The sequence below is a fragment of the Diabrotica undecimpunctata genome, chromosome 5, assembly GCF_040954645.1.
Source record: "Diabrotica undecimpunctata isolate CICGRU chromosome 5, icDiaUnde3, whole genome shotgun sequence".
Lineage (NCBI taxonomy): Eukaryota > Metazoa > Arthropoda > Insecta > Coleoptera > Chrysomelidae > Diabrotica > Diabrotica undecimpunctata.
This window is the reverse complement of record NC_092807.1, coordinates 145,933,161-145,955,656: the sequence shown is the minus strand read 5'-3', so window position 1 is coordinate 145,955,656 and position 22,496 is coordinate 145,933,161. Positions and strand designations below refer to the sequence as shown.

General features: G+C 36.6%; 1 protein-coding gene across 1 annotated transcript; it reads left to right on the top strand.

Moving 5' to 3' along the window:
- Window positions 1-269: 269 nt before the first annotated feature.
- Window positions 270-3,331, top strand: LOC140441953 (uncharacterized). Its single transcript, XM_072532968.1, has 3 exons — window positions 270-545; window positions 612-765; window positions 1,730-3,331. The coding sequence occupies exons 1-3, from the start codon at window positions 407-409 to the stop codon at window positions 2,100-2,102; spliced, it is 666 nt and encodes a 221-aa protein (XP_072389069.1). The 5' UTR covers window positions 270-406; the 3' UTR covers window positions 2,103-3,331.
- The last annotated feature ends 19,165 nt before the right edge of the window (window positions 3,332-22,496 follow it).

Genomic DNA, 22,496 nt, shown 5'->3' with positions numbered 1-22,496 from the left:
CATATAATATCTTTTCAAGCAGAGTGGGCATTCTGATTGTTTATTATTCTGTGCTTTAAGTATATACTCTGGACTTTAATTTTAATATTAATAACATTAATAACGAATATAATAATATTAATAACGAATGGAGGTAAGATATTTTCTTACTTCCATGCGCAGGAACGAGACTAATAGTGCCACCAAACGGAAGGGCGTACAAATAAAAACGTGCGTTGATCCTGGCTATCCTTGTTACCAATCTAAATCTAGGGTGATCTTGAAATCTAGGTTTAATTTTTAATTTATCTGTGGTAAGGGTTGGCAGTTGGCACAACGTTATTTGTTATATGTAGAGAATTAGAGAACTTAACCTAATAGTGCTAAAAGTACACAAAATGCACAAAAGATAAAACATTAATTTAAAATGGACGTAGACGATTATAAACTCATAGACTTAGTAAAAATGTATAATGTTATATATGACAAAAATCATGGTCAGCATAAAAATAAGTTTGCAAAATTTGAAGCCTTCAAACAAATAGCTGCTACTCTAAATACTTCAGGTAAGTTATTATTAGACACTGTACAATTAACAGTACATCAATGAAATTTCTAACATTCGATTTTAGCTGAAATTTGTGAATCCAGGTGGTGTCTGTTAAGAAATAGATTTTGTCTCGAACTAAGGCATCTAAGAAATACAGATCCTTCTGCTGTACCAAGACGTCCATGGCCTCTCTTCCAACAAATGAGATTTTTGTCCAAATTTATTTATCCAAGAAAGTATGTATTGTCTTTATGTATTGTGTATCATTTATTGGAATAAAGATAGAACTTACAATATTATATTTTTATGTAATAAAAGACAGACATGTACTCATTCATAAAAATTTAAGGGATCTCATTAATTTTTCATTCTTAATAATCATTAAAAGATGCCACTAATTTTCAAAAATAAATGTCCATTACTTCTCTTATTTACCATTTACCATTTCCACTCAATTTATAGATTATTTATTTAGATTTTCCTGTTTGTTTTTTGTTTGTATTTTGGCAAGCTGTAGAAGCATTAGAAATTGCCAATTTTCAACAGCTAATATTTCAATTGACTTCATTTATTGATGAACCATCCCCATTGTTTTTCTTCTGTATTTTTACCAAACCTTAAATACATTAGCCATTGTAAATTTTCAATAATAAACCTCAATGACTCATTTTATAAATGGATTATTACCTTTGTTTTTTATGTGTTCTTACTAAATCATTACACAACATTAAATCTTTGTGACTTGCGACTCATTTATTTATGAACCACACTTCTTAATATGTTATACTCTGTTGTTTTTATTTTTTATGATTTTTTTTACTTTTATGACCTACCTTTCCTATATTTGTTACTAATATGTTCATAATTTTTATTTTATCATCCTATTATTTTGTTTTGTCACCAAATTTGCTAGTCCTTTCTTCTCCTTCTTACCTATGAGACATTACTTTGTCTGTGACCCAGTCATGGGATCTTTGTGTCAAACCCTGTATTTTCATTAAGCTTCACCACAAACTCCCATGTTCTTGTAAAAATCAATATCTTCTGTATGTTTTGTATGATCTATTTTGCTAGTATTATATACTTGTCTCAAAGAGTATCATTTAATTTTTTTATACATTTTTTTATTTGTAGTTACTTTTAGTCAGAAAAAATATGTTTTGTTATCTTATTTTGTTAACATATTAATTTTTATATTAGGACAAGAACCATGTTGCTTGGATACAAACCCAGTAATTTTCAATCCCAAATGAAGAGTGAGTCAGATTACAGTTTCAACTCTCAAATGAAAGAAGAATCAGAAGATTTTGAACTTAATTTTAAAGATCCTCCAGAAGAAATAGAAACAACCCCAAGTTTATCTATTAGTGATAGCATGGATTATTTGAAGGATACCAATAGTGAGGAAGACATACATGTTCCTGTAGCCACCATGATGGATGAGGATGATGAAGATACATTTTTTGGTAAAATGATTGCCAAATATTTAAAGCGGATTAAAGATGTAGATAAAAAGATTCAAATAAAAATTGAAATTATGAAAGTACTTAAAACAAGTTTAGATGATGGTTAGATTGATTTTTTAAATTTTAAGGTTAAAATGAAGGTAGCTCACCAAATTATTCAATAGTTTCTTGCTTTATTTGTTGTATAAATTTATTTGCATAGTATTTTGTGTACCTTGGAATTGCAATTGAACAAAAAACAAAAAGTAAAATTGGCTATTTGGAGTAAAAGTAAAAGACATAAAAGACATAGAGTTTTATATAATCTATAAGTTGCACCGTTTTAAAATCAATATGCATTTATTAAAATACTGTCATATTGTCCAAAGGAACAGAACATACTTCTACCTTTGGACTGGTAGTCAAATTGATAAAGTCAACTAAAATAATAATAAAATATTGTTTAATGGATACTTATATTAAAACATATTGTCAAAATGTTGAATTTAATATGAGAGATAAACCTTTTTGATGTTCCCATGCTTTGAGCCAGTGGTATTTTAAACACTATATCTTGAAAATCGACTGCATATGGTTCTTCTTTTCCTTTTAGAAAATGAAAGTTTTGTTTTGTCTCGTGATCTATGTTGTTCTTTTTTTATGTCTTTTACATCCATTGCTAATTCTTTCATCATTTTCATCATTTGGTCGATTCCACTTGTGTTTTCTTCTTCTCTTTTTTGTGGGGTTCTCTGTGTTTTTTTTTTGATCTCCTGGAGTAATATTCATCATCTTCTCTCCTCCTTTTTCCTTCATCAGTTAACTCCTCATCTGAATTCATTGTTCTTTATTTATAGTAATTTTCTGTGCTAGGGTTATTAGTCACTGCGTCACGGGTGCAGTTGTGCGAAAACTCTACTCAATTCAAATTTCCACCCACATCCGCGCTGGCTGCGTCCAATACTCCAACACTTTTATTCCTAAAACTCAGAAGCCGGCCCTGACTATATGTTTATATTGTTTGTATCAAAGCTACTATTATTACTATTAAAACTAAAATTCTGCTTACTTACGATATCCTGTTGTATTGTTTACTTAATTATCTGGCTAATGATCTTAAAAACCAACCGATAAATATTTCTTATCTTTTTGTCACCTTGCCGAAACCTAATTTATTTATCAATGCTACTTTCACTATTTTAATTAAATTACGTTTTTTTTTTCAATGTAGACGAATCAAAAGTTCTTTTTTATAAACACTTATTATCTATATTTTACTTTAATCACTTGTATTTATTATTTGACTTCCGACACCGTGAAAAGGTCCGATATGCGAATTTATTTTCGTCGATGTCGTTGTCTGCACGTGTGTTCTCTTTGGCTGCTAAACCCAAACTCAAAATGGGTCATGATCTCAATTCTGGAAGGGATCTTATAGTAGGAGAGTTGACCTGAGCAGAAATTTCTGACATCTGCCAAGGTGAGATCTATTTCATCATCTTTTAAAATAATGCAGGCGCATACTTCTTCTCCTAATCGCTCACATTTGGTTCCAACGACGCAGGCTTCCCGAATATTATCATGAGTCGATAAAATTTCTTCAACTTCTGCTGGACTGACTTTTTCGCCTCCTCTGTTGATGATATCCGTCAATCTTCCCATTATATGCAATTTTCCGTCATCACTGATATAAATCGCATCCCCGGTTTTATACCATCCGTCCTTATCAAAAACGTCCGATTCGCCGCCCAGGTAACTTTTTACAACGGAATAACAGGTACCTACAGGTACAAGCAGCGCAGATTTAAAGTTTTAAACACGCTAATCTATTTTAGGTTAAGGTGCAACTACAAATATGCTTAAGTATTATCTAGATTATTACTCTTTATTGTGATATCAAAAGTTTTGCAATAACTACAGCGATTGTCAAAATAAATGTTGGTGAATATTGCTAATAAACTTACTTTTATCAATAAAAATATTCAAAACAAACTGGGAGCTCTAAACACACAGTAACAAACACGTTGTTCACACACTGTTTCCAACTCTACATAAAATATTATACTCTCCATATAACTCCAAAAGTGTTAACTTTAGGTGTAGAGTTCAAATAATACTTAAAAGAATTTGATTGATTTCTTATTTCATTAGAATCATAAAATATAAGGTATTTAATTTTAAATGATTTACATATAAATATGCTCTATTTATAATGTAAATTCCTATGTAAATTCCTAAAAAAAATCATGAACCACTCTATGTACGTAAAGTTTTTCAACATTTATATATATTTTGTATAACATACCTGGTATGTTGCATAATTGTATGCGGAATCTAAAAATACAACAATATCCAGTTTGTTGCTTAAAAACAATATAGTTTTTGTTGACTTCAGGTTTTATAGGAAGTGATAGCAAGCTGTAAATGTTTTGTGCTACATATCAGCAATAGTTGTTCGGAAGTCTAAATTATCAAAATATGATTCCAATTATTTTCAGGAATATAATGTGTGGTCTAAATCAGGAATCTAATGTGTGGACCTTATACATGTTTCATAAAGTATTCTACTAATGGGATGTATGTAGATACACATAATCAACTTCCAATTGTAAACAAAGAATATAATGTGATTTCTTACTTGGTGATAACAATCATATTGGCTGTCTACCAGTTAATAGTTTTTATGAATTCATCTGCCAAATATATTGTCTTTTATAGTATTATAACTTATATACAGAATGTCCCGAGAAGAACAGGACTTAGAACAACTAAAGATTTTCTGCTCAAAAATAAGATGTTTCAACAAAAAATGTTGAGATGAATCTGTCTGAGCCCATTAGGATGTTCATCAAGTATATTGTGCGCATTTCCTTTTACCTTTATATTATTAGTCTATATTCTCTTTCTATTGCACATCAAGGATAATCTTTCGGTTCCTTTTTTAGAGGTTTGTGTGTCACTACACAAAATAAATAGCTAAGCGCGGATTATACCCATGTATTTACTGCCTTAATATTTTCAGTGCCACCTAAAATATGTTAATCTCATGTTTGTCCCGATAGTCGAAAGAGGCCTTCTGGTGGAGTTTCTGTGTATATTTCAAAATTCACAGTAAACATGTTATTTGGGTAAACTAATACGAATACCTTGATGCCGTATTTAGCACGCTTTAAAGGGGAAGACCTCTGAAACTTACAAATTATTCATCAGTTGTGAGATCAGGTACAGGTATTACTGGCAGTTCCTATAAATATCTCGTATTGCTGCAAACCTAACGATTTCCCTTCGCTCCTTACCAATGAAATCATTAAGGCGTAGGCAACATAGAAGAAAGCGGAACCGATTGTAAGACATCGTATAATATATGGCATCTATCCCAGTACCATGTGTTATGTTTTGTCTGCCTGATTTACTAACTCCTAGAAGGTATCAATATAAAGCGTCCAAATAGAGCTCGGACTTCACACTGATGAGTTTGTTTAGCGTCTCGTTCCCAATTGTACTTGGGTTAACATTTTCAATGTATATATTTGTAGAATCAATTACCATTTCCACAATGTTGTTGTTAATACAAATTTTAAAACATTCTGGTATGGTTTTGGCATTTGCTGTATCATCTATGGACCGAGGTTTTTTTTTTCGAAGATATTATACACTCTAGTTCTTGTTTTTGGTGGACAAATTTTTCTCCAGCGGGTTGTATGGTTTTTCTCAACATAACAGGTAACTTCATAGCGTCGTAACATCCTATAACTTCCTCGGCAACATCCTCCTTCCCGACATCTTCTGAATCAGTGTCGTGAACACTTTTCGAACAAAAATCTCTATAATCTTCATCTGGATCTGCTACTCCGAGTACTTCTTCCTCTTTAAGCTCTTTGTAAAATGCCAGTATTTTGTGTCAGTATTTCTCCGGATCTTTGCACGTTTTTGAAAGCTATAAGTAATAATTCATATAAAAAAAAATACAAAATACAATAAAAATAAACAAATATCTCACCAACATATGCAATATCAGCATGAGATACGAATCTGTCCCAGAATCAAATTTAACCTCAACAATAACTCTGAACAGAAAACGCACACATACGCAGTTTACCAGTCTTGAGTAAACTGTCGGGAAAGCTTAGCTAGAAGCTGGTGTAGAACATGCGCTGTATAAGAACGCATTCGAGTTTTTCCGGCAAGTGGGATATGGTGGTATCCCACGCGAGTACTGCAGGGTTAATACTTTCAAGTATTTAGTTTTCAATTTAAACCTACCCACTGCTTGTTGATGCCGTTATTAGCGCAAATACTTCAAAGTTCACTGAAGATAGACTGATAAAGCCGAAAACGTTCGTTCTGAACAAAAATCAACTATTGTAATCCATTTGGATTTTTTGATTTAATTGTTTAATTAAATATATATCAATTACACTTAAATGTAAAAGGTATTTAATTCTTATTATGTTAAACTCAGTTTTCATTTGTTTATGGGCAATTTTTTTCGCAAGTTGTTATTCCTAGATATTTTTATAATCATTTTACCCGACCTCGATATTTTGGCCATTTTTCATATCGAATCCGTCCGACTAAATCCTTCCTTTGACCATATTAAATGATATGGCACTTTTTTAGTATCAAGTGTCTATTACTACTAAAAAATACTACTGTCATAATGTATTTTAGGTATTATTAAGTTTTGTACTTGTAGGTAGGTAAAAAATCTCTTTTATAGAGTAAAAATGCTTATAATGTATTACTAATACTACAAACAATAATACAGCTACAGTACACAGTTAGACTAGAATCGGTTTGACATTAATGTGCCAGTGTTTATAGTATAAAAGATGCCGTACTACGGTCTTACTCACACAACAGACCAACGGCGTTGTCAACTCAATACGTTCTTTTGTTATTATTGTTGAACTTTTTTTTACTTTATTATACAGGGTGTCGCCGTAAATAGTGCGTTCCTTAAAAGTATAGGTAGAAGGCACCATTTAGAGCAAAAAGTCTTATAACATTTTTTTCTAAATTCAACCGTTTGACCAAAAACCGAATATATATTTTGGTATGCAAAAAGAAATCTGTCAACTACGTACGGTACAAAAATCTAAACGTAGGCAGTCACAACTTTAGTAAACAGATATTTTGAAACAATCGTGTTTAGTGTCACCGCGAAAATGTTTTCCATTCATAAGTACCATGATATGTTGATTATTTATGGAGAAGCGCAGTGTAACAGTAATTTAGCTGTCCAAATTTATGTCGGGAATTCATGTATATTGGAATGTCAAAAAACGTTTTTCATAGAACATTTAGGGAACAACTTCTACATCCATACCACTATCAAAGAGTACCAGATTTACAACTAGGTGATCTTCCTCTAGAATGTAGAATGTAGAAAATGGGGCGGCCAATAGAGCCTGATACACTGCGACCTTTGCAGATCTATTGTGTTTCCCCCTTATTTTAAAGCACTTCATCTAGCTTGGTCCTCTTAATGAGACTCAACAGCCTTGATAGTGGCCTTTTCATGTAGCCTGGTGCTTCCGGTTTTTCCTCTCCGAGTTCTAGAAACCGCATTCGTGCGAGACCTTCGCAATGGCACAGAACGTGTAGAGCGGTTTCCTCTTCTTCCAGACAGAAACGACAGGTGTCCTCTTCTGTCAGGCCTATGAGACTCAGGTGTCTATTGAGTCTACAGTGCCCAGTGAGCAGACCCACTATCATTCTGACAGTCCTGCGCCTGTGCGAAAGTAAGTCTGCTGTAAATTTAGCCGAATGTCCTTTGATGAACTGTTTGGCCTGCCTCTGTCCTGGTGAGTTGTTCCACCACTCAAGAGACTTCTGTTGCACCCATTTGTGTATGGCTGCCCTTTTTATCGTATTTGCGATTCCAAAGAAGGGTTCCGGACCAACCAGTGGCGTAGATGCTCCTTCTCGGGCCAATTCATCGGCCTTCTCGTTGCCACGATGACCCTTATGTCCCGGCACCCAGGCAAGTGTCAACCTGTTTTGACTTCCCACCTGAGAGAGGACATCCAAACAGTTCCATACCAGCCATGAATCGACCTGTACCGAACTGAGAGCCTTTAGAGCCGCTTGACTATCCGAATAGATAACGATGGAGTCGTTATCTACATTTCGGCCGATTAGTTCCATAGCGCACCTGTGTATAGCAGCTAATTCGGCTTGAAATACGGTCGCGTATGTTCCTAGACATACCCGGACTTCCGTCCTTGGTTTTATGCCATATATTCCAGCCCCCGTACCTGTATCCGTTTTGGAGCCGTCCGTATACCATATTGAGTTTGCTGTTAGCGGCGGACCAGTTTCCCAGTCCTCTCTTTTTGGTATTATAATTTGAAAATTTTTGTTAAAACTATACCTCGTAACCATTCGGTCTACAGGCATTCCTAGAACGGGGTCTGCCTTTATGTCCTGGTATAGCCTTAAGTTATCAGCTCCCTGCATCATACTTATTGGAGCTTGGCCTTGGATCAACCGATGTACTGTTGATCTGGCTTCACTCTGTATGTATATATGCAGAGGTGGTAGGTTTAGCAGAACTTCTAGCGCGTCCGTTGGGGCTGTTCTCATGGCTCCGGTAACACTCAAGCATGCAAGCCTTTGTGTGCTACTGAGCAATCGAATCGCCCCGAACTGTTGCGTTTTGTTCCACCACGCCACTGAACCATAAGTTATCATGGGCCTTATAACCCTTGTGTACAACCAGAGGTTCATTTTAGGATTTAACCCCCAATTCTTACCACACATTCGTCTACATGTGTTCAGGGCCATAGTGGCCTTCTGTGTGACTTTCTGAATGTGTGCATTCCATGTCAGCCTCTGGTCGAATATTACACCTAAGTACTTGGCCTGACTTGTGAATGGGATTTCTACTCCCTTGAGCACTAGTGGCTGTAAGCCTTGCAGTGCTCTTTTTCTGGTGAAGGGAACAACAGATGTTTTTTTAGGGTTAACCTTCAGGCCTTCTTCCTCACACCAGCTGTCCACAATCCTCAGAGCGACTTGAAGTCTCTCCGAAATTATTTTGGTAAAGCGTCCTCGGACTACAATTACCAAATCGTCCGCATAACCCAGACAGTAAAAACCCTCCCTGGTCAGTGTATTAAGTAGGTCGTCCATAAGCGTAGCCCACAGTAATGGGGATAAAACTCCTCCTTGTGGGCAGCCGCTTCCTGCCTTCGCTTCAATAGTGGCTTCACCTAACGAGGACACAATGATCCTGTTTGTTAAGGTCGCCTTTGTCCACTCGCATATGAAGGCAGGAACTCCTCTTCTTTTAAGCGCGTCCGTTACAGACTCGAAGGAGACGTTATTAAACGCTACCTCCACGTCCAGAAATGTCGCCACCGCTATCTCCTTGTCATCTAGCGACTTTGAGAGCAGTCTGTTAAGATCATCCAGCGCCAAGTCAGTTGACTTTCCTGGCTGGTATGCATATTGGCGATCGCTAAGTGGATTCTCCATCAGCACGTCGTCCCTAATATACCTGTCTATCAATCTTTCCAGCGTTTTTGCTAGGAAAGAGGATAGACTTATTGGTCTGTATGACTTGGGGGTCTGGTCCATTACCCTACCAACCTTGGGGATATATGTGACTTTCACCCTTCGCCATGCGGTTGGAATATATCTCCATGCCAAACTAGCTTTGAAGATCTTTGTTAGATGCGGGATGATCACATCCTGTCCCTTCTGTAGCAAGGCTGGATAAATCCCGTCCATTCCAGGTGATTTGTATGGCTGGAATTTATTGATGGCCCACCTGACTTTTTCCGGTCTCGTGATGTCGGTAGCTAATTTCCAGTCCGCCTTAGTAGGCCTTCTGGGATGAGCTACCTCTACCGAAGGATTATTGTCAATGGATGAGCTGGGAAAATGTACCTTGGTGAGCATTATTAAGCTTTCCTCCAGGGTTTCTACATACGTTTCGTCCTCTTTCTTCAAGAGGCCGACCTGATTCGCAATACCATCCTTAGCCAGGACCTTGTGGATTCTGGAACATGCGGGAGCCTGTTCGACTTCCTCGCAGAACTTTCGCCACGAGTCTCTTTTGGCTTTTCGGATCTCCTTATTATATTGCGTCAGTTTTTCTCTATAAATGGCCCAGTCCTGGTTGAATTTGGCTTTATTGAATAGCCTTCTTACATCTGCCCTAAGCTTTTGTAAGTGTTCATTCCACCAGGGTGTGTTTTTCTTTCCTTTCTTTTCTCTCTCTGGACAATTCTCCTGGTAAGCGGCCAGAACAGCTTCCCTCACCGTTTCGACTGTCAGTTCGAGATCGTCCGTGTCTTTTATGGTGCCGATTCCTCCCTCAAGAGACTTCTCGAGTGAGCCTCTATAGCCTTCCCAATCCGTCTCTCTCGGGTTCCTGAACCTTGCCACCATTCGAGTCGAAGTAATTAAATCAAATCGAATGTGCCTATGGTCGGAACATGAAGGTTCCTCTGACACATGCCAATTCTTTATAGTATCGTACGTTTTTTCACTGCAAAGTGTTACATCTAAGACTTCTTTGCGCGTGGCCGTAACGAAGGTAGGTTTATTTCCTATATTGGCTATTTCTAAACCCATGCTTAAGATGAACTGTAGTAAAGACTCACCTCGACTGTTGATGTTCGTACTCCCCCATGCCAGATGGTGGGCATTGGCATCACATCCCAGTATTAGATGAAGGTTCTCCCTTCGGCTGTAGGTTATAACGTCCTCTACTATGCCTGGGCGGAAGACCTTCTCTCCAGCGAAGTAGGCAGAACAGACCAACCATCTTTTACTACCTTCCTCGGTGGAAGCGGTTAAAATACCTGTAACAAAGTCTCCGGAGCAAAGATCCGGAATCAGTGTACAGTTTACTTCGTTACCATATACAATGCATGCTCGAGGTGTCTCTCCTTTCGCATCGTATAGTAACTTACCTTGTTGCGGCTTCAAGCCTGCAATCTTCCCTCCGTGGAGCCATGGTTCCTGCAGTAGGGCCAAGTCCAGGCCTTCCATGTCAAACCTTCTGCACAAAACCGCCGACGCAGCTTTAGCATGATGAAGGTTGACCTGCAGGACCTTTACTCTGCCTTCCTCTAAACTGAAGGCTAACTTTCGGGTTTTCCCGTGTCCTCTACCCCTTCCATGGGAGCGGCCACCCGCTCAGTGGCTTCTAGCCTTCTGGGCGGGTTTGTAGCACTCCCCTGCAAGTCGGTACGGACTTCTTTCGGGATTATTCCTTCTTTAGCTCCTTCCCTCGACTTATCATCCTTAGGGCGAGCCTTGTGTTTGGTCGAAGTGTTAACCTTCTTTGGCGCTGCTTTAGAGCTTTGCCCCTCTGAAGGTTTTACTTCTTTTCTTTTTTGCTTAGCCTTGACTGCCGAGGTTGCGGCAGTTACGCCTTGCAACCCCGATGGTCCGGCCTCTGCAACCTTCTTAATGTACCCATCATCCTTGACACGGAATTTAATTCTTCCGATGCCAAAGTAAGGACACATTTGAAGTTTGTTGAGTTCCTCAAAGGACTCTTTGTCCATTGAGAGGACCCATACCTGCCCTTTTTCTGCAGGTGTTTTGCCCAAAACGGTCCATATAAGGGTGTTGAGCTTTCGGTTGCTGACCCTTAATCGAGTCAGCACACTTTCCGCCCCCAACCTCTTTCCGTCCTCGTCTGGGATGTAGACAGTGCAAGAACACGGCCTCTCGACTTCACTCTCGTCCTTAGCCTGGAGGCTTGCACCTTCCCAAGGCTTCAGAGTGGGAGTAGTGTCCCTGAGCCATTGTGCGCTTGCACTATCCGCGCACGTCATTACCAGGTAACCGGGCTTGAATGTGCTCTTTAGCAGCCTGATTTGCGGCCCTTCTTCTGGCGTTCTCTCCAGAGCCTCCAAGATGGATGTTTGCACTGCCTTAAGCTTTGTGGGTTCCATCCTGACTCCAGGGAAGCCATCACATACTACAGCCACCTTTGCCGAGCAAAGGGCTTGTGTAAAAGTCATTTCTGACTTCCTCGGCCTCTTTTTGGCTTCCGCTGGCGGCGTACTGTGGTCCGACCTTTGTCGCTTCTTTGTAGACTTTTGCGTAGCCATTTCCAGCTTTTGCTCCGCCTTCTCTTTAGACTTAGGGGGATTGTCCTTTTGTCGCCCAAGCACCTTGGTGAGGTTGGCCTTGATCACCGAGCGCTTGGCTTCAATGTAATCCTGGCCTTTTCCCACCAGATCCCTTACTTTCTTCTTGGAGGCCCCGGCCAGCCTGGCCTTAATAACCTCCTCGTCTGTCATTAGATCCACCTCCTCTAGGGAGGTGACTCTGACCGCCTTCCTTTTGGTCGGCTTCGCTATCTGTATAGTAGTGCCTTCAGGGCTTTCTACTACGGGTTGTTCGGGAATATTGGTTTCCATATTATTTTCCATATTGTTCCCACGAGTAGCTAGGGAATTGCAGTCCACTCGAGCAGAGCCCCGCATGCCCGAGTAAGGCTAATTACTGTAAGGTGTCGCCTGGTTCCTTACAGGAATCGCTCTCGACCAACTACGCATGGCCATTCATCCTTCGCCGCGATGTCTTCCAGCTTGAATTGCGGATTTTTTAAAAGCTGGTTTTCTCCATCTGGACTCCTCTGTCTGGGTTACCTCTTGGGATCTTCCTCTAAAATTAACATTTTGTATGTAGGTGGTTTCGTCCATAACCGAATATATCACAAATTGGACATAGACGTCAATGATACACAGTATCATTGACGTTTACTTGAATAGTAAATAAACAAGGGTTGGATTTTGTTAAATACCCTAAGTCACAAACGAGTTTTTATTCAGAAGCTCTTTCACTGCGTATGACATTGCCAGATTATTTAATTTTCTGAAAATAAAAATTTACGTATATGGAAAACAATGTAATTTTTTTTTGAAACGGTTAAGTTTAGAAAAAAGTGTTACAGACTTTTTGTTCAAAATTGTGTATTATATCCATACCTTAAACCTTAAAGGAACGTACTATTTTCGGGGACACCCTGTATACATACATGACAACAATTATTTTAAATTTTATGTACTGGTGATTATGAAAAAGTATTAGAGATCATTAAACATTACATGATTATTCAGGGATTAAATGCGTATTTTAATACAAAATAAAATGTTTAGATAAGTAAATATTCTATAATTTATAATATTTTTCGAAAACTTTCGTTAACACTCATAGTTGTTTGATTTTATAATTCTAGTTATCTATTATGAATTCCTGGTACTAAATGTTGATTTAAAATATTTAGTGTAAGGCGACTTATTAAGACTCGAAATGAACGGAAACGCTGTGTCTACTGGCAATTATTATAAAATAATACACCAGTGTGCGCCAGTAGCGACCTTTATATAAAGAAAGACTTGTATACATGCGTGTACTAGTCCTTAACTTATTACCTGTTTCATATTTTTACTCTTTAGTATGCTGACAAACTAAGAATTATTAACGTATCAAAAATTTAAGTTCCCAATTTTAGCAAGAAAGGTGCGTTTTTTGCCACACTGTGATAATAAAGTAATAAATCGGGATAAAACGTTTGACATCTTTCGATTCTCGAAGTACAAATCTGTTTCTTTCATAGCGATCGTTATATAAACTTCTGTTTTTGCTCTTTATTTATACGTTCTGTCCAACTTCTGGTACTGGTTGTGTTTTTTTACCCTGTTGTCGTCAATAACTTATTTGGGAATCAGACTCATCAATTTTTTCTTTTTTTATTCATACATTTGACTTGAAATTGTTATGTACATCCAAAAATATAAATTTTGCTCTATTTTGATGTATTCTTCATAATCTTCGAAATTCATCATTTTCTATGATTCGCATATACACTTATCTCCCTATCTTTTTCTTCACGTGTCATATCAGAATTATCCGACGTTGGCGATCTTCATTGAAGGCTTTTCGATCTTCTGCCGCATGGAGTAATTGTCCTCATTTGATATCTGAGTACAAATACTGTTAACAAATCAGTACAAATTGTCGGATACGCAGATGACATAGACATCATAGGTAGGTCCACAGAATCTCTGACTGAAGCATTTCGGTCGTTAAGAGCATCTGCACACAGAATGGGACTAAATATAAATGTTCAAAAGACCAAATATATGTGTTGTACTAGGTCAAGCAACCCGACACCTACACGAATAATAATTGATGACCTAGAACTGGAAGGTGTTGACACCTTCATATACTTAGGGTCGCTGCTAACCAAAGATAACAACGTCAGTGAAGAAATCAAAAGAAGAATAGTGCTCGCCAATAAGTGTTACTATGGCTTAAGAAGACAGATGGCCTCAAAAATGCCTAGAAAAATTAAACTGACTGTATACAAAACACTAATAAGACCAGTGCTAACATATGGTTCAGAAACTTGGACACTAACACAGAATTACCAAGAATTGCTCAAACGTTTTGAGCGAAAAATACTAAGACGAATATATGGAGGCATAAAAGAACAAGGTTTGTGGCGCAGGTGTTACAATTTTGAGTTGTATAGAAGATTTGGAGAACCTGACATTGTAAAATTCATTAAGGTAGCACGCCTCAGATGGACAGGTCATGTAATCAGACGAGAGGAAGATGCCATAGTCAGAAAAGTTTTTGACCGAAGAGGGCCGATCGGACAACGAAGAAGAGGAAGACCGAGACTTAGGTACCAAGACAACCTAGAAATTGATTTGAAGTCTATCGGAATTAGAGCATGGAGAAGAGTTGCCAGAGACAGGGGCGAATGGAGGATTGTTCTGAGGAAGGCTTTGGCTCATAAAGAGCTGTAACGCCACTGATGATGATGATGATATCTGAGTCCATTCACAAATGTTTTTTAACCAAGAAACCTGTTTTCTTTCTACATGGAAGAAAATCCGGCCTTCTATTTTGCCTTTAAGGATCAAATTGAAGCTCGGCATCTGAATAGGGTTATGACTAAAGACTAAAAATTTGGTTTTGTTGACAGATTAGACAGAGTTTATTTTAATGCCCATTTCCTCTCATACTTCGTGAATACGATCAAGCAAAGTTTGGTGACCTTCACTATTTTCTGACAGAATTACTGTATCGTCCGCGTATCTAATTACAATTGCTGTCTCTCAAGTGCCTTTTTAAATAACTGGTACGAGTAAACATTTAACAATGTTGGGGACAAAATGAAACCTTGTCTGACTCCTTGTTGTATGGAGATTTGACGCGAACTTCTTTGTCATATATTCCTATATTTTTTAGCATCTATATTAATTTTACATGCTGTACTTTATCGAATGCCTTTTCAGTACCTACATACTACAACTTTATCGAATGTACAGTTATCGAAAACCAACAAAATCGTTAACAATTCTTATACATCTTCCAATACATTTGTTTGAACCCATTTTCAACCAATTTTATATTTAACCCATTAAGAGCCGAGACAATAAACAAAGAGAAATTTGACAATTAATTTATAAGATTGGATTAAAAACACATAAATTAAGACTAATTTACAACCAAAAAGAATTTTTTTTTCTCATGAAAGGAAAAACAGGTGGGTGCGTATACGCACCTTTGGCCGAATACGCATACAATTTTTAAAAAAGGAACATATTGTATCTTAACTGTAAATTAAATTTTAAGATGAAAATTTTCGAAACATTCGGGGTGTAGATGCACTGTACACTTTTTACATAAATAAATAGTATTACTTTTGCACATCCGACATTTTCTTCTTGCACTATTATCGTCTCTTTTTACAATGTGGCCATTTTGCACGAATGTCGCCCGAAATATGGAACCATTTCCTCGTCAATGGAAAGATTTTTTGCAAAGACTCCAAATTGTGCAAACTTTCGGTTAATTATTTCAAAAATTGGTGACAATTTTGCAAATTTATCATTTTTATTCAGTAAGGTGTTATCTGACAAATGTATGTTCTGTTTGATTGAACGAAATCTATGTCGGCTCATGCTTTCTCTTACAATGTGCACTTCTTTATCCTCATCCTTCGACCAATACATATCAAGTTGAGGCAGACTGTGATAACCAGATAATATACATATGCCAATAATTTTTTTTAAATCTGTGGCGGTTATTCTGCGATGCATAAATATTTGTAAAATTTAGAATGCTCTCACTTACTTCTTTATCAAAAAAGAGTAAAAAAACTTCAATGTGACTTGCCTCCATGGTTGGCTTTTATATTTTCTAAATATTGATCAGACTGATGTTGAATTACTGCCGAGTACGAAGGAGTATCTGTTTTTACCCAACTTGACAAATTTGGACAAATTTGGATTTATTATTTTTGCCTGGTTCTTTCTTTGGACGTTTTGATCTGTGGTTCACAGGAATATCATCATCAGAATTCCCATTCACTTGTATTTCATATATACCTGCAATATCTGTTTTTATTCCTTGTGTACCAATAATATTATCATCAATGTCTTCTACATCGGAAATTTCATCTGTTTCCGGCGGCACATAAACCACATCAAGTGAGTCAGCATTTTCACAGTCTGAGTCTTCTTCTAACAAAGCCATTAATTCTTTAGTAATTAGTGCCCTCTTCATTACCTATTTCGAGAATTTACTAAAATAAACAAAAACATGCACTACTAAAAATATACTATTACTATATACACGCATTCATATGATAATAATTTAGCTTACCTTATTTCAACTTATATGGAATATAAAACAAATAAACACAAGGAAACTTTCAAACTGATTTAAGTCAAGAAAAAAGCAAATATAATAGTATTGACTATTGACGAGATCGTAATTTCAGATTGTTTAGTCTACGAAAAAAATATAATATGGTTTCGGCCAAAGGTGCGTATACGAATCCATCGTATAAACATGCAATTATAGACCTTATTTTTAAAGTATGAATGAATAAGTTTTTAGAATAATAAAAATTTCAACATATTTTTATAATTATAGAATACAAAATATGAATTAAGTTTATAATTAGTATCGGAAACATTTTTTGTATGAAGATGTGCATAAATCATTATATTATGCAAAATTATAATAATCTTAAAATATTTAAAAAGTAATATTTTTATCAAAAGAAAAATGATACTATATACCTCAATCTATTGAGATGTTACTTTAATAAAAAATTAACAATAAAGGTTGCGTTTACGCACCTTTGGCCGTAAATGGGTTAAATAGAGTTAAAAAGACATCCTATGTGTCCGTATTTAGCTTCTTCTCACGCTATGATTGTTTAGCGTAGCCTCTTCATGGACAAGCACGTAACGGGTACTTGAATATTTTAAATCAAGCAAGTGAAGTGTTCTCTCTAATGCTTCAGTATTTATTTTAATTTTGATCTGTATACCACGTACTTTATACCTGTACCTCGATATTATTTTATCAAATAGAAACTTAATGTTAAAAATAGTGATATAATTGTAATTGAATATTTTATTATTTAGATAATGTATTATTTTTTAAACTTAATATATAAGAAAATGATTTAGCCTTAGGATATAATGATAAAGTATGAAAACGAAAATATAATACCTATTAACTACTTTTTATTACTTTCGCGGAAAGAAGAAGAATTAATAAAAAGGGCGTTAAATGTCGTGGCCACCCGAAAGAAACAAAGCTTCTTACAATTTGTATATAAAATCCTCTTATCAACGAGGCCAAACGTAATCATGCACAGCCCAGCCAATGAGATCATACAAATTAAACCCACGAACGTCATTAGAGAAGCTTTGCTTTTAATATTAGTGCTCTTCTTCTTTAAGAAGAATCTACCGTTCCTCTGAAGAGTTCTATTGAACTGCTTTAAACCAGTCCCTTAAATTTTTCAACTATGACACTCGCCTTCTTCTTACATTCTTACAGTCCTTCCTCCTCTTATCTTTCTCTATTATCAATATTAACATATAACATTTTTTTATATCGCTGTGTCAATGCTATTCTAAGGATCCTTCTGTAACACCACATTTCAAATGACTGTAGCTTATTCATGTGTTCTTACTTCATATTTTCCAGCTTTTGAGTCCATATTGTGGTATCGAAAACACGTAATATCTCAGAGCTCTTACCCTCAGTTCTAATCAGGTCTTTATTTCAGAGAATTGTTTTCATGTTTACAAACGTATTTCTTAGTATTTCTACCCCGGTCGTTTTTGTTGTTTGGTCATCCCAAATGTATATTTGTTTATATAAGTGTTTTCTTTGTTATTATCATGTATTTAGTTTCTTTATATCAATTTTTCATCAAATATTTAATTTTCTTTATATCCATCAAAAATAATCGGCATAATTATGATATTTTTGAGTTTTTCCCAGCTTTCCTCGATGTTTTCGTTTTCTAATATTTCATTCCCAGCGATCTTCTCTGATATCCTTTTTCTGTATAAGTATTCCGTGGATTCCGTATTTAGTCCTTCGACTTTGATTTTTATTTGTGTTGGCGCCGCTCTCTTGGGTGTGAGGTATTTCAGAATGATTCTTATTTTACATACTACTAGGCTGTGGTCAATGAAGTACTGAGAAGAATAGGTAAAGAGAAGGAAGTTGAAGTTACAATTAAAGAGAGAAAGCTACAGTATCTCGGACATGTGATGAGTGGCGAGAAGTATGGCATCCTGCGACTCATAATGCAAGGAAAGATAGATGGCAGAAAAAGCATCGAAAGAAGACGAATTTCATGGCTTAAAAACTTGAGAGAATGGTTTGGATGCAACTCAAAACAACTATTTGGATCTACTGCCTCAAAAATTAAAATAGCTATGATGATTGCCAATCTCCGTAGTGGAGATGGCACCTGAAGAAGAAGAAGGCTATGGTCGCTACCTATATCTGCTGAGTTGAAGCATCTTCATCATCATCATCATAAGTGGCTCGACAATCCGTTGTGGATCTTGGCCTGCTCACAAAGAAGTCTCCACTCCTGTCGATTCCTGGCAACTTCCCTCCATCTTCTAACCCCTAGAATCTGTAGGTCTTCTTCCACATCATCAATCCATCTCATTCGTGGTCGTCCTCTGCTTCTTGTGCCCTCTGGTTTTGAAAATGTTAATCTCTTCGTGTATTCGTGATCTGACATCCTAGCAATGTGTCCAGCCCATCTAAGTCTCTGCACTTTAACGAATTTCACAATATCTGGATCGGTGTATAACTGATACAGTTCAAAGTTGTATCTTCGACGCCATAGCCCATTTTCATTTACGGCCCCAAAAATCTTTCTAAGGATTTTTCTCTCAAAAATACCAAGAAGTCTTTTATCATTTTGAGATAAGATCCACGTTTCAGCCCCATATATCAAAACTGGTCTTATTAAGGTCCTGTATATATTAAGCTTTAGTGCACGTTTTATATTTTTATTTTTTAAATGTCTCTGGAGGCCGTGAACAGTTCTGTTTGCTATTGCTATGCGTCTTTTTATTTCGTCGCTTGTCGTGTTTGTTGCGTTTACTAGCGATCCAAGATATGTAAATTCTTTGACTTGCTCAAAGGTATGGTTGTTAATTTGAATCCTTTGTTGGATATTTCGAGGGTTTTTAGAAACCAACATATATTTGGTTTTTTCCTCGTTTACCACAAGTCCTAATTCACTTGCTGCGTCCGCAAGCCTTGTAAAACACTGCACCATGTCTCTCATACTTCTGCCCACTATAACTATATCGTCAGCGAATGCGAGAATTTGCGTCGATCTATTAAAAATAGTTCCATTCATTCTAATATTTAATTGTCTGATTGCCTTTTCCAAGGCAATATTAAAAAGCAGACACGCCAACGCGTCTCCCTGTCTTAGACCATTATTAATGTCAAAGAACGTAGAATTTTCTCCTTCAATTCTAACGCATGAGCTTATGTTTTGCATTGTTAGGTGGGTCAACTTAACTAACTTAGGTGGGATCCCAAAGTCTATCATTGCATTATATAATGCAGTTCTTTTCACACTGTCATAGGCTGCTTTGAAGTCAATGAAGAGATGGTGTGTTTCTATGTTATATTCTAGTGACTTTTCTAGAATCTGCCTATGTGCTTGAATTTGATGTGTAGTTGACTTTCCAGCAGTAAATCTGCATTGATATTGACCAACAATATCCTTTGTAAAATGTTTAAGTCTTTCAGATAATACATTGCCGAAGATCTTATACGCAGATGCTAACAGAGTAATGCCTCTATAGTTCTTACACTCCAGTTGATCCCCCTTTTTATGCAATGGACATATTATTCCCTTCAGCCACTCTTCTGGTATCCATTCATTCTGCCATATAAGTACTATTAGTTTATGCAAAAAGTTGATCACCACCTTTTTTATACATTTCCGAACTGATGTCATCGATTCCTGGGGCTTTATTGTCTTTGAGTTTTAGGATCGCATTTGACACTTCTCTTCTTGTTGGGTCTTCACTGTGTAGTTGACGTATATTTTGTTCATTTTCTATATTGTTCTCTCCTTCAATATCGTTTATATTTAAATGTTCGCTGAAATGTTGTGCCCATCTGTTAAGAACTGAGTTTTTATCATGTAGAATTTCACCGTTAGTGTCTTTACAAATTGTTAATCGTGGTTTAAATTCTCGACGGCTAATATTTAAGGATTTGTAGTATTTCCTCGTTTTTGAGGCATCTTACGTCGATTATTTTTCTTCTTCACTCTCTTCTTGCCACTCTCAACAGGAGGGAGCCTATACTAAGAAAACTGTCAGTGATAATAGAAATTCCTTCGTCAGAAATACGTCGATCTGTAGTGGCTACAAATTAAGATCAATACCAACAGAACAATATAATCAATTATGGTTATATACAATAAGAATACTTTGTGTAGAGACCAGAACGCTTTGTTCTGTTTGTTTAAATATAGTAGCAGCGTCTGGTATTCCACACCAGTCCCTTATATTTCTTAACCAGGAATGTTGTTTTCTACCAGGTCCACGTTTTCCCTCAATTTTTCCTTGTAATATTAGTTTTGGAATCGAGTATCGGGGTCCCCTCAACACATGTCCTAGGTGAGATATTTTACGATGCTTTACAGTATTTATCAATTGTCGTTCTCCGTCACTTCTTCTTAAAACTTCATCATTTGTGAAGTATGCAGACCATGGAATACGCATCAGATCGAAGTCTTTCGATCTTACAAATGAAGTACCCTTAAATGAATTAAGCCTTATTATAAAAATAATCTATTAACATATTTTTGCCTATTCATTTTTAATTGTTGCTAACATATTTATTTATTGTATAGGTTGTTTGTACTTTGTTCAACTTAGTACAATATTTTGTATACCTATTACGTTAACTTAAATGGAAATAACTTTTCAAATGTACTGAAAAACTAATATAACTTCATTAAACGTTCTGTAGGGGAAGGGCGGGTAAAATGGCATAGGCGGGCAAAATGGTTTTTTGTTCTCGTAGTCAAGCTAACGGTTCTACGTCACCGCAATTCTGGATACTTATTATAAACAGTGGCAACACTGTCCACATTAAGTCTCGTGCACCTAATTTAACGGCCGGCCACGAGATTGGTGTATTTGTGAATAAGTGCTGGTCGAGTTCGATGCGTCAATGTAAGTTTTATTCAATAATTTATTAAATTAAGGTTATAGAGCTTTTTGAATTCACTTTTTGGTAATTATGTTTTATACGCTGCATGTGACCTTAAATAAAAATTGTGTTTACTTCCATTATTAATTTTTTTCAACTATCAGTAGTCGGCAAATACAAAACGGGCAAAATGGCATAGCATTATGGCGGGCAAAATAACATACTATGCCATTTTGCCCGTCTGTTTTTCAGGTTAAGGTACATATTCAGTTTTTTTTTGCAGATGCTTTATTCATATAAAAGGAAGTCTAACAGAAATAGTTGGAGTGAGGAAGACATGCAAAGAGCTTTAGAGGCAGTCCGAAATGGGTTGGCTTAAAGCAAGCAATACATTTCATGTACCGTTCTCAACACTACGAAGTCGAGCAGGTAATAAAAATAAAATTGCCATTGAAGCAAAAAAACATTTGGGCTCCCTGGCAACAGTTTTAAACGAAGATATGGAGACTGCAATAGTTGCCCACATTCTGTATCTTGAATCCCGGTTTTTTGGCGTGACAAGAGCAGACTTATGCAAGTTAGCCCATAGCATTGCAGAAAAAATGAAGATTAATCATCCGTTCAATAAAGTGACCAAGATGGCTGGCAAAGGATGGTTGCATGGTTTTCGCCAACGAAATCCGCAATTATCATTACGTCTTCCAGAAGCTACGTCTCTTGCATGGGCCGAGGCATTCAATAAGCCGCAGGTAAATAAAGTTTTTGATAAGTTAGAAGAAGTTGTTGAAGAACACAAAATTCAGAATACCATGATATTCAACATGAACGAATCAGCCTTGGCCACCGTCCAAGTTCCGCCAAAAGTCTTTGCTCAGAAAGGAAAAAAACAAGTGGGCTCTATCACGAGCGCAGAAAGGGGTGTACACACAACAGTTGTAGTGTGCATGAGTTCTGGAGGAACTTACGTACCACCATCAATAATTTTCCCCGAAAAAGATTTAACCCACTTTTAT